The sequence below is a fragment of the Brachycentrus maculatus genome, unplaced genomic scaffold, assembly GCF_059751285.1.
Source record: "Brachycentrus maculatus isolate JH-2025_06_01 unplaced genomic scaffold, ASM5975128v1 h1tg000065l, whole genome shotgun sequence".
Lineage (NCBI taxonomy): Eukaryota > Metazoa > Arthropoda > Insecta > Trichoptera > Brachycentridae > Brachycentrus > Brachycentrus maculatus.
Genome location: NW_028280819.1, coordinates 2,518,418 through 2,532,323, shown reverse-complemented (window position 1 = coordinate 2,532,323; position 13,906 = coordinate 2,518,418). Strand labels below are relative to the sequence as shown.

Sequence of the window (13,906 nt, the reverse complement as noted above, 5' to 3'; positions counted from 1 at the left end):
CCCAAGATGGGTAAAATAAATATAAGTGATTTTTTCACTGTAATATTCATTCAATACTACCCTGGACTGGTACCTGAAGCGGAGGGCTGATCACCTTTCCTTCATGTGTAAACGATCAAGATAACACTGCGTTTATATGACGCAGTGCCCTATGCACCATTGGGGTGCGGATAAGGGTTTACACACAATACACACACAAACATTATGGTAAAAAAATAAATAATAAAAATGACTAACAACAAAGCAATTGCTTTAAATGTTAATAATAAATTTAAAATTATTCAAGCAAAATTGTATATAATTTGCAATGCAATCACCTGAGATAGTGAAGGTCAGAGATCTCCTTCATGCAGAGCCAACAAAACTCGGAGCCGCAAACACAGCAGACCATGTGGTTGCAGGAGCCATCCTCGATCTTCACTATCAGCACGGAGCACCGAGGACATGGCTTCACGACACCTGGAAATTTTAAAATATACATTAAGGCTTAACATATCGCTCACTGCTTTCAACAACGTCATATGTCTAAAAATCAACAAATTCCAGTTATACCTTCGTAAATACATAAATAAATAATAAAACATCATAGAGTGTGAAAAATAATGGAACGACATATAAATATCCACGAAGGTTTACATAATAGTCGATAATAAATTTAGATAAATAGCAATCGAGGTTAGTGTATAAGACCTTCGCATCTCGGCAATCAGCAGCACACATCGCTCACTCCTTTCAAGAGCGTCATAAATCAAAAATTGTCAATTTTCAGTTGTGCATGTTTTCGGAATGCCCAGAAAATATACTTTATCCCAGTAAAAGCGGCATATTTTTAACCTAATATTTACCAGCGACAGGGCGGTAAGTGTCGTTTTTGCATTTTGAACAAAAGGTATTTTTTAATTGTATTTTTTTTTTAAATATACTAAATATTTTTCAAATGGAGAAAAAACATTCAGCTTTTACGTAAAAATATCTGTTGCACAGTAAAAAGTTTAATAATTGGCTTGATATTTATTTTTAATACATTGTATTATATTTTTAAACTTTAAAAACGATATCCTGAAAAATCATGTTTTTTGATATATGACGTGGTTGAAAGGAGTGAGCGATATGATAAATCGCAACTTGATTCTCTTTAAACCCAAGAAATATTTGACGTAATTGAATTTTTAAAACATGACTGGCTCTTAGTGCAGCCATTCGCTTTCTGAATTCGATCATCTGAGATCTCGGCCTTAAGATAAGCTTATAGGTAATTTTTTTTAAAAGATGTGTAATGATAGCTTTAACTATGGAATAAATGAGTAAGGGATGGATAGTAAAACAAATATATCAGGCGAATGTAGTTCGAAAAAGAAATATAGAAAGACCAAAGAAAACTTGGTATGATCGAGCGCGATTCAATTGCGTGAAAGCGGACAGGTCCGGAGTCAGAATGATCAGAGGGTATGAATGAGGAGATCCATGAATGTAAAAGAGACGAATAATATTTGCGAAATCCCTGTGGGAACTGGGGTGATGATTGGTCAGAACTGTCGTCCCTATATTACAGATCTTATGGGTAAGTTTTTGTCATTTGTCAAATAGAACTAACTTTTAAGTTTGTGTATGCGGGGTAAATCTGTACGCTCCATAGCTAGAGACTTTCACTACACCTGTATGCTAAATGGCTAGATGATGTCACTACACTTGTGTGCTAAGTGGCTAGATGCTGTCAGCACACTTGTGTACTAAATGGCTAAATGCTATCAATATTTTACTGTAACTAAATGGCTAAACGCTGACACTAAACTTGTGTGCTAAATGAAACGATGCTGTCAGTACACTTGTATACTAAATGGCTAAATGCTGTCAGTAAACTTGTGTGCTGAATGGCTAGATGCTGTCACTACACTCATGTACTAAATGGCTAGATACTGTGGCTACACTTGTGTACTAAATGGCGAGATACTGTCACTACACTTGTGTACTAAACGGCTAGATACTGTCACTACACTTGTGTACTAAACGGCTAGATACTGTTATAACACTCATGTACTAAATGGCTTGATACTGTCACTACACTTGTGTACTAAACCGCTAGATACTGTTATTACACTCATGTACTAAATGGCTAGATACTGTCACTACAATTGTGTACTAAACGGCTAGATACTGTTATTACACTCATGTACTAAATGGCTAGATACTGTCACTACACTCGTGTGCTAGGTGATGTCACTACACTCATGTACTAAACGGCCAGACACTGTCACTACGTTCGCGTGCCAACCGGCCAGACGCAGTCTCCCCACCCTACCCGTGTGATGGGAGTCCTGGTGGGACTGCTGGGGCGCGGGCGCGACGGGCGGCGGCGCGCGCATGCGCCTGGCGGCGTCGCAGGTGAGGTCGGGGTGCCAGGCCGCCTTGCAGTGGTAGCAGAAGGCCTTCCCGCAGCCGGGCGCGCGGCACCACAGCTCCGGGCACGAGGCGCACCCGTGCGCAATCACCGCAAAACTGGAAACAGAAAATTACAACACTATTTAACAATAATATTTATATTCTCAATATTATTAATATTTAAAGCGTTTTCTTTGTGGTTAGCCATTTCTACTTTTATATTTTTTTGACAAATGTTAGTAATATTAATACATAACCACTCACTGAGATTTTTGTCTATTTTCGAAACGTATCCGTCTTTTCATCAGGACAATTACTACAACAGCATGCAAACAATACTGTACATCACTACCATAGCACAATTGACATACTGACAACTACGCAAAATATTAATCACATGCGTTTTGGGTAATCCAAGGATTAACATGCACTAATGATTGCAGAACAAGATGCATTTTTTTTTAAAAAACATCCATTCTTTTGTATCACTATGGTATGTCAGACCTCGGCCCTTAGTGCATGTTTATTCTGCAATCCCTAGTGAATGTTGGTCATTCGGTTGACCAAAATCGCATGTGATTAACATTTTGTTTAGTTATAAGTTTGTGAATAGTGCTATGGTAGTGACGTGTAGTATTGTTTGCATGCTGTTGTAGTGATTGTCCTGACGACGAGACGGGTACGTCTTGAAACTGGTAGACAAAAAATCTCAATTAATGGTCGTATAATAATATTACTAACATTTTTGCAAAAAAAAATATAAAAGTAATAATATTTAGACTGAGCTTGTTTTATTTTAAAAGAAAAGCTTTAAAAAAATCGCCTGAAGGAATCAGTCTATTTGCCATAATTTTAACACATAGTCACACAGCTAGCTGTAGTCAGCAATATAAGTTTTTATCATACTAAGTACTACATATTTATCTGTTGAATTTGCAACTATTGTGTTGTCGTTATATTTATTAATACATTGTTTCTAAAATGCACATATTTGTGCATTTTAGAAACCTTATATTGCGGCGGTGTGCACATTTTGTGTTTTACCTTCAGATACAAAAATACATACTTCTTAAACGTCTGATTATTTGTCATATTTGCTTTGCTGCATCGATTCTTTCGATGCAATATAATATGACCTGTGTCAGATTACATTTTTTTGACAAACTTCACCGTAATCGATGATAAAAACAATTTTATGTAAAAAAATCTTATTTATCTAATTTTATTGTAAAAATTGATATTGCATCCCTTACAATGCTGGGAACAGAGTGAATGGTGCACTAAAATCAGTTTTAGCAAATAAAAATCTATCAGCGGAAGCTAAACTGGCAGTACACAATGGAGTTCTGGTTCCAACCCTTATGTATGGAAGCGAAGCATGGAGTTGGCAAAAGAAGGATGAAAGCAGACTGAATGCAGTCGAAATGCGATCGCTCAGACGAATGTGTGGCAAAACGATGTTTGATAGATGTTCGAATGATGAAATAAGGAAAGAATGTAAGGCTGAGATAAGCATTATCGATAAAATTAAGAAAGGTGTGTTGAGATGGTTTGGACATGTGGAGCGTATGAGTGAAGAAAGAATGGTTAAACAAATTTATGAGGCGAATGTAGTTGGAAAAAGAAGCAGAGGACGACCGAGGAAAACTTGGCACAATCAGGTATGTCAAATACTTGAAAGCGGCCGGGTCAGGAGTCGTAATAATCGTCGGGTATGTATGAGGAGATGCATGAATGTAGAAGAGGCAAAGAATGGTTGCAAAGACCGAGTGGTTTGGCATTCGATTCTCTCTGCCTACCCCTGCGGAGAAGCGGCGTGATGGTTAGTTAGTTAGTTAGTTACAATGTAAATGGATTGGAAAAATTACCAGGGAGTAAGGAAAGGCGGTGCGCTGTGTGCATTAACACATTGTTTGCAGGAAACGCTTCAAAGCAGCTTTAACTTACTGTTAGTAGAGAGTGGGAGATGCTTATAAGCATTCTATTTGCTTACTTATGATACAGCGCAAGACGCCAAAAAACATTGTACATATCAGAGTAGGGTTTACGGTTACCTATGATTAGTAAATGACCGTAATTAGTGTACTAATTAGGGTCAGGGTTGTTGATAAAACTGCCCGACATCATTGTGTCAATAAGTAGAGAAAGGGAAAATCACGAACAGGGCCCATTTACACTCGCTGTAAAAAGGGAGTTCATGGTGTATGTGTGGAAACATTTTTAGGGATGATTCTTTTTCATTGTACATTTTTTATATATTTTTTATTGATATTGTAAGAACGTTATTTTATTTGTGTAGCATGATATGTTCTCAATGAATATCAGAAAGAAATACAGTATTTGATTAATATTTAAAAGACACTTTCACCATTTTGTCTGTGTCATTTAAATTGCCTTTAGTGTAAATACTTATTCAGCATTTTTCCCATAGTATGGGTAAAATTGTTCACCACTAAAATGGATGAAGTAAATAAGAGATTTCTGCATGATTACCATTCAATTATTGCTTGTATTGTGCAACTTATTATCAATGGTTTTGATTGCATCAATATTCGCAAAAAGGCAATAAAATTCATTAAAAATATCAATAACACTAGCATTGAGATAAGATAATAAACATCACATTGGCATTGAATGTAATCGTCGGTCTGGTAATGAAAAATACAATGGATAAGAAAACAATTTGGAAAGGAAAAGTAATAATGCATTGTTGGAACTGATACATTATCCATAGAAATTGTTCAAATTACGAGACTTAGATAAGATATCAAAAAGCGTCTAAATTGGTAACTTTTAAGTACTTACAGATGTCTCAAAATAGATGAGATAAATCATCTATTGTCTTTTATACGAAAGAAGTCTAGAAGTCTAGGAATGGGCTAAAGTGATCACTTTATCTTCTTCTTCAAACCCTCATCCGCACCAGATGGTGCATCGGGTACTGCATCATATAAACGCAGTTTTATCTTGATCGTTAACACATGACAGAAAGGTGATCAGTCATCCGCTTCAGGTACTAGTCCAGGGTAATATTTAATAAATATAAGAGTGAAAATTCACTTATATTTATTTGATCCCCCCAAGGAATCGAACCCGGACATCCAGTACGGTAGCCGAGCGTGCTGACCATTGCACGATGGAGGCGGACAAATCAGTTTTTACACTTCTGTAACGTTGACCATTCTGCCCATCGTTTGAACATCCATATTGCTTGAATTTTTTAAAGATGTATACATTTATATGTAATGCTATTAATAGATTTGGAATTTAATTTGTAGAACTCCATTAGATTAATTAAATATTAAAATCAAACACTGGTTTTAGAGTCTTCTAAATTGTATTTTATTATTAAAAACATGTCAAAAATAAATTGTGACAATTGTTTCTGGGATTTTAAAACTACTGTGAAGATTAAATGGACTGAGGGTCCTTATATAGCTAAACAATTATAGGTTCTTATTATTATTATTGCTGCACATGTTATAACTATTACTTAAAGTACCTAAAATTGTATAGCTCAGTCCATTAAATCTTCACAGTCGTTTGAAAATGCCATAACAAGGCGAAATAATTGTCACAAACTTTATTTCTATGTGTTTTCAACATTCCCCTCCCGGTGATATGTATTTATTACAACTCTTCAAATGAGAATATCAATATAAAATATAATAGACACGGGTTCAGAGTTTTTGTATTCCTCCGAAGCAGTGGCGGTACTTCCCTAGAAGCCCAAAAGCCCGGCTTGCCTAACAACTCCAAATAAAAATTACTAAATCTAGACCAAATGATTAAAAATACATAATTAATGTATGACTATTTTTAAATTATCGCACGCTCACATGATTATTAAACACTATGCATGCCATTATATGGTGATTGTACTTATTGGTTATGGTTAATATCTGAAGAAGATATTTTATTTTAGTGAACATTTTCTTTATTTCAAGGTGATGGCCATACCTTACAAAAGTTACATGTTAGCATATTTTTACAATGATTACAATACATTGTTTATATTTATAATACTTTCTGGGTGCTTACTATACTGGGAATGATATGAGGTGAAGAAATTATAGGTACATCATGTATTCACGAATGTGAAAAATAATGGGCTTGCCTTACTGGTAAACCCTAGGCACGCCACTGCTCCGAAGTATAATTATGTATTACATGAAAGTATTATAATATAAAGTTATTCATTTGCAGCCACGGAAATAAATAATTTGTGAAAAATCAGGAATAAAATCACCAATATACAAATGTTTGTATGTGGCTTGCTTTATAAGTATACGCTCATGTCGTAACGTGTTTACTCTACCAGTAGTGAGCAGATATTGCGGATACTTGCTATGTATTTTTTTCTTCTATTTTTCAGATAGTGACCAAAGGTAACATTACGAAATTGTTACATTTTAACTACAAATATGTTCAATAAAAGCAACATTTAGGAATATTCACATTTTCATATGGAGTACAAAATACATATCACCGGTGCACGCGGAAGTTTTTAGCACCGTAAGGGAAAGATTAGTAATAAAATACAATTTAATAGACTCTAAATTTTAGTGTTTGGTTTTAATATTTAATATGTGATGCTGTTGGCTTCCTTATGCTTCTAAGCTGTCAGACTTACTTGCAATCGGGCGCAGGACACCAGCGAGTGTCAGGGTCTGCAGCCAAGACCCTACGCACCATGAAATCTTCGTACTTCTCATACAGCGCCTTGTTGTTGAGAATAATTTTGATATCTGAAATCAGTAATGAATGCATATTTAGACTGAGCATTGCGTAGATATTATAATTTATATTTGAAGCACTAACATTGTGATTTTCCATTTTATAATTAAAATATAACTTTGTTTTAAAATCGCTATAAATATTTTATTATAACTTAGTTTTAATGTCTACCAGTTTTGAAGCTAACCCCTTCTTTATCAAGACTGAATATTAATATTGCGTAGATAATTTTTTACAACTTAAGTTTTAAAACGGTACTACATAATATCGATTGTTGCAATTGTTGCGCAGTATGATCGATAATACTGAAATTATCCAGAACATTGGTCTGTATGTTCTCGATAGTTACCTAAGACAGCGTCGACATAGATTGTTTCACATTCCTATACACAGGACCAACCTGCCGATGGTTATGCTTGTAGGAAGAGCTACCGCTATGTTGAACAATATCTTATTGGATATTGATCTGTTCCATGTGTCTTTTGAAGTGGGATTCTTCTACGCCTTTAGCAATAGTATTCTTGCTTATTTCCTATTTTTGTTAATGTATACGATTTAAATTTATGTTTGTAATGTGTATATTATCTATAAATAAATAAATTGAAAATAAATTGAAATATTTTGAGTGTTTCCAAAACACAAATTCTAGGTTTATCTCCAATCCTTTTTCTTCTTCTCTAGCTTTCTGTTTTCCACTGCCGGATAAAGGCCTCTTCTGAATACATCCATTTCCTTTGGTCGGTTGCTGTTTGCAGCCAGACTCCACTCAAGAGTTATTTATATTGATATCTCAACGTAGATGAAGAAGAATATCGAAGTCTCGGTATTTGCAGAGCTTACAACCTGTTCAATGATTCTATGTCAGCAATGAAGTCACTTATGTAGGTATATGATTTTACTTGTGAGTTTACATAGGATATGAGTTTACTTATATACTAGGTATAATCTATCACACCTAACACTTATATCGCTCACTCCTTTCAAGAACGTCATAAATCAAAAAACTCGATTTTTCAGGAGAACGTTTTTAATGTTTTAAAATATAACACAGTGTATTCAAAATAGATTCAAGCCTATTATTGAACTTTTTACTGTACAACAGTTCTTTTTAGGTAAAACCTGAAGGTTTTTTCTCCATTTGAAAAATATTTAATATATTTAAAAATAATAATTAAACAATACATTTTCTTCAAAATGCGAAAACAACATTTTCTGCCCTGTAGCGGGTAAATATTAAGTTAAAAATATGCCTCTTTTGCTGGGATATAGTACATTTTCTGGGCATTTCGAAAACATGCTCAACTGAAAATTGTCGATTTTTGATTTATGACGTTCTTGAAAGGAGTGAGCGATATGTCAAAAAAAGAATATCTCTCTGTTAACCTATCCGGGAGTATAGATGTAAATGGATTGTTGCGAATTTTCCTCAAAGGAAAATCGATGTTAATGAATGTCGAAGTCCGTCTGTCAGTTGGTATGATGTAACTTGTATAGCAATGACATCTGTGGATATTTGTATGTTATTTTGTCTTTTTTTTCTGGGTCTAAAAGTGGATTTTATTTAATATTCCCTTTCCCAGTCGTAAATTCTATCCTCTGTGGTCATTCGTTATTTTTATAATACTCATGTGTTGCTCTGCTATCCCATAAATACAAAAACAGCAATACTTAGTAAATATTCCTTGCAAACCTAGCAATAATGCAATAACTTACAAGTCGCCACAAATATTCCAATGAAAATCATAGCAGTTTATCAAATTTATCAGAAGAAACATACTGTTGTAGGTTTCTTTCATATTGACAGCATGAGCTATTGGTATCAATGTTCCACTATATGACAAAAACTGTTAACTGCAGTCTTGCAAAGTCTAGAAGATTATACGGAATTTATGTATTATTTTAATAGTTTCTACTGCACTTTCCCACTAAAACTGATGACTAACCACTTGCCATTTATCAATTAAAAGCAGTGTAGCCAATATTACGTGTTGGCAATGCAAAAAATGTGTTTTGAACACAAATAAAATAATTTATAAAAATAGTTGCATACTTGCCACAGCAATGAAAGAATACCTAATATATATATATATAAAAAATAAAACCCTTATCCGCACCCAATGGTGCATAGGGCACTGCGTCATATAAACGCAGTGTTATCTTGATCGTTTACACATGAAGGAAAGGTGATCAGCCCTCCGCTTCAGGTACCAGTCCAGGGTAATATTGAATAAATATGACAGTGAAAAAATCACTTTTATTTATTTTACCCCCCTTGGGAATCGAACCCGGGACCTCCAGAACGGTAGCCGAGCGTGCTGACCATTACACTACGGAGGCGGACCTCTAACCATGATGTTTGTGTGAAAGAATACCTAATACCTAATGATAACAATATAATTTCCATAGATAAAAAACCTGACGTGCTACATTTTTTTCGCTTTTGTTTTTAAATTCAGCTATGCAAAGTGCATACAGATCAGGCATTGTCATGCTAGTTACAAAATAAAAATTGTAAATCGTAGGCCAGTGTTATTGTACTCCCGAAAAGAATAAAATTATATTTAGATAATTTATTTGGTAAGGTTTATGTGGCGTGCGGTATTTACCACTTGGGTGCATGGGCTCAGAGCACTCCGGGCAAGCGATGGCCACCCGCGACTCCTGGATCTCGATGGTCAGGTACTTGCGGAGGCACTGGCGGCAGGAGCGGTGGTGGCAGTAGCACAGGCGCGGGAAGCTGCCCGGGTCGAACATGCCCAGGCAGAGGGGACACTCCATCTGCAGATCCTGAAACGCATCAACAGCTGAGCTTACCCCGCACTTGCTATCGCATTATCAACAACTTACCGAATTAACACATTGGTGTCGGACAGTTTTTTTTTAATCCACTTCGACCCTAATCATACTCAGATAGTCTGCCCCTCGACCCTCAGTATATTAGTCACATTTTCATTTGAACCCTTATCCGCACCCCAATGGTGCATAGGGCACTGCATCATATAAACGCAGTGTTATCTTGATCGTTAGCACACAAAGGAAAGGTGATCAGCCCTCCGTTTCAGGTACCAGTCCAGGGTAATTTAGAATAAATATTAAGAGTGAAATAATTACTTATATTTATTTGACCCCCCCCTGAGAATCGAACCCGGGGCCTCCAGTATGGCAGCCGAGCGTGCTGACTATTACACTACAGAGGCGGACAGTCACAAGTATAGATAGTCGATATTAGTCACAAGTAACCGCAAACCCAATTCCCATCTGTACAATGTTTTTTTTTTGGCATCTCTCGCCCTCTGAGAAAAGTAAGCTAATAGAAGGCAAATAAGTGGCGTCCTGCCCAACATCTTGACCATGCTGCAGCCCAAGAAGACCGAGAAGAAGGCGCAATAATACGGCGGCTCCACTTTCCCCCCTTCAGACTCAGTGGATTGACAACGTTTTTCTTAATATATATTTTTTTATCATTTTCATTTCCATATCATAATGCATATCTGTATAAGCGCCCTTGAGGTAGTATTTTACAAAAATGGCGCTATATATATCATCCAAAATTATTATTATTATTATTACATTAGCCTCATAAATTAATTTAAATACTCTTTCTTCACTCATTCGTTTCATATGTCCAAACGATATCAACACACACCATTCATATTTTTAAATTTTATCGATAATAATATCTCAGCCTTGCATTCCTTCCTTATTTCACCATTTAAACATCCATCACACATCGTTTTGGCGCACATCCGTCTAAGAATCGCAATTCGACTGCATTCAGTCTACTTTAACCTTCTTTTGCGAACTCCATGCTTCACTTCCATATATTAGGGTTGGAACCAGGACTCGCTTTCATTCCTTTTTATTCATTAGTTTGTATTCCTTTCAAATATCTTCATTTTTAATTCTGTCATACGATTTTCCACACATTCGTCTGAGGGAACACATTTAAAAAAAAAAGATTATCAATAATGTAACAAAATGATGAAGCAAAATTACTAACCACTTCTTCTTCGGATAAGGTATCACCATCCCCTCCACCTTTGAGATGGACGGTCTTAACTGGGGGTCCTGAGGGAGGAACGGACGGGGCAGAGGTAGATGGGGTAGTAGATCGCTTCGATGATCTTCCCTCCACAACTGAAAATAACAAGATCAGATATAAATTTGTTTTTTTTTATAAATAATTGTTTTGAAAATTTATGCTTAATTATAAAAATAATAATGATTGTTGGTTACATTTTGGAAAGCAGTTATTTTTTTACCGCTACCTTTATTGAACGTAACAGAAATAAAAGTAATACTAAACATTTCTCATGGCGGACAGCGTGCTTCTTGACAGCTGCTGTCATATGGCTCAACGTTTTTTTATTGCATTGCATTGTTTTTTTATACATTTTTAATATTTCCATTGCTTCACAAGCATTGTGAAATAAAACAAATCTTTTCCATTTCACCGGACCGAGCCACAGAAATGCACTGTCGAGCACAGCTGGTACAATAATTAAAACGAAATTGGCGTCGTTTATACGTTTATATATGTGTGTGTGTGTGTGATGTGGTGTGATGTGATGTGTGTGTGGTGTGATGTGATGTGATGTGTGTGTGGTGTGTATGCGCATGCGTGTGTGTCTGTATGTGCCTCTGTGTGTATCTGTGTGTGAGATGTATCCAGATTTTTTTTTAATTTAAAAAGAGAAATTTTTGTGTTTTTATTATTTACACAAATATTTCAATTTCATACTATTTCTGTGAGCCTAAGCGGCTCATTATTAGAAATAGGTATCAAATTGTGGTAGAGTTGTTTCGAAGCGAAAAACACTGATTTAAGAGTCCGCGACACTAACCACGGGACCACAACCCGACACAAATTAACTAAGATTCTGTCCTCCGAGATCAACCGGTCACTACATGATCGTTTGGCTTAATCGATTCATCGATTATATCGATCGTCAAAGCATATCCACTCCGTACAATAAATAAATACTTAATAGAGTCACCCGACTAGACGTAATGGCGCCTGCCATTCGTGTACTGTGCCCCACAGTTAATCAAACGATCGTTATGTATTTCGAAATTTCCATACTTAATAATAATTTGAGGGCAGACCTCTCTCGCAGTCATTAAGGGTATTTAGAGATAAACGTGAATTATTTGGCTTGCAAGAAATAATTGCGGAAATGACGACACACACTATCATTTTCGATGCTAAATTCGGTTAAGGTATAATGTTTGTGATGAAATTTTGTTTTAATAAAATGATATTTCAACTGTGTCACTGATATTAGAAAATTGAATTCAACAGCGAAATAAGAAAACATATTTTACAATGTAAACAGAATGAAAAATTTGCTTTATTTTATTTCATGTAGAGATATTGGTTGGTCGAGGAGATGTTCTGATGGTAATATTTATTTATTATTTTTTACTATTTTATTTTTATACTTTTATACGTTTATATGTATAAGTACGTGTCTGTGTGTGTGTGTGTGTGTGTGTGTGTGTGTGTGTGTGTGTGTGTGTGTGTGTGTGTGCGCGCGTGCGAGCGCGCGCGCGCGGGTGTGTGGTGTATAATGTGATGTGAGTGGTGTATAATGTGGTGTGCGTGTGGTGTATAATGTGGTGTGTGTGGTATATAATGTGGTGTGTGTGGTGTATAATATGGTGTCTGTGTGTTCTGGTATATGGTGTGTGTGTTGTGGTGTGTGTGTGTTGTGGTATGTGTTGTGTGTGGTTTATGACGTAAGTGGTGTGTGATCTGGATTTTTAAATATAAGGACATAATATGTGATTTGTAGATTATGATGTACATATTATTTCAAGACTTTAATATTTTATTTTTGAATGGGGCTTTATGACTTTATGATTGTATTTTTTACGATTTTAAAATAAGAAGAAACAAAAATGCTTCATAAGTCAGAATTTCGAGATATTATAGTATACTATCGCATGACTCAGAGTCAATAATTTCAGAGAAACAAGCGTAAACAAAAATTAATCAATTGTTTAGTTGAGGTGTCAACTGAAAGTATGTTGACCTGTCGATATTGATTGACGACCTATTGACTGAGTTCTCGGCTATATTGAGACTCGAATCCATAGCATGATAGTTGACAGTCATCCTTTGTGGCACGGAAAAGCATTCTAACGATAACGTGAGATTTGTTATCTGCCAGTAACAATTCAAAGCTCAATTTGAACGAATACTAAATTAAAGCTCGTCTAAGAATGTTATCGCTCACTCCTTTCAAGAACGTCATAAATCAAAAATCGTCAATTTTGAGTTGTGCATGTTTTCGTAATGCCCAGAAAGTGTACTATATCCCAGCAAAAGAGGCATATTTTTAACTTAATATTTACCCGCCACAGGGCAGAAAGTGTTATTTTTGCATTTTGAAGAAAATGTATTATTTAATTATTTTTTTAAATATACTAAATATTTTTCAAATGGAGAAAAAATATTCAGGTTTTACCTAAAAAGATCTGTTGCACAGTAAAAAGTAAAATAAGTGGCTTGATATTTATTTTTAATACATTGTATTTTATGTTTGAACTTTAAAAACGTTCTCCTGAAAAATCAAGTTTTTTGATTTGTGACGTTCTTGAAAGGAGTGAGCGATATAGGCTAAAAAGGGGTAGAGGGCAGTAGAAAGTAGAAAAAAAATAAATTTATACATATTGCTTAAAAAAGTGCCAAACAAAATGTTAATCTCGATATACGTAAATATAATCTTTATTGAAAATAGTATCAGGGTACATCAAAAGTACAGCAGTTTTCATACAAATTTGCATA

The 13,906-nt window shown here is 35.3% G+C and overlaps 1 protein-coding gene across 1 annotated transcript in view; it reads right to left on the bottom strand.

Moving 5' to 3' along the window:
* The window catches only part of LOC148311446 (uncharacterized), a 143,626-nt gene that overhangs the window by 54,211 nt on the left and 75,509 nt on the right, over nucleotides 1–13,906 (bottom strand). The window contains exons 4-8 of the mRNA XM_088256748.1: nucleotides 11,117–11,253; nucleotides 9,723–9,903; nucleotides 7,013–7,127; nucleotides 2,300–2,496; nucleotides 318–459 (exon numbers count right to left, since the gene is read on the bottom strand). Of these exons, the coding sequence (XP_088112874.1) occupies nucleotides 318–459; nucleotides 2,300–2,496; nucleotides 7,013–7,127; nucleotides 9,723–9,903; nucleotides 11,117–11,253 (772 nt within the window). The remainder of the gene's footprint in view (nucleotides 1–317; nucleotides 460–2,299; nucleotides 2,497–7,012; nucleotides 7,128–9,722; nucleotides 9,904–11,116; nucleotides 11,254–13,906) is intronic.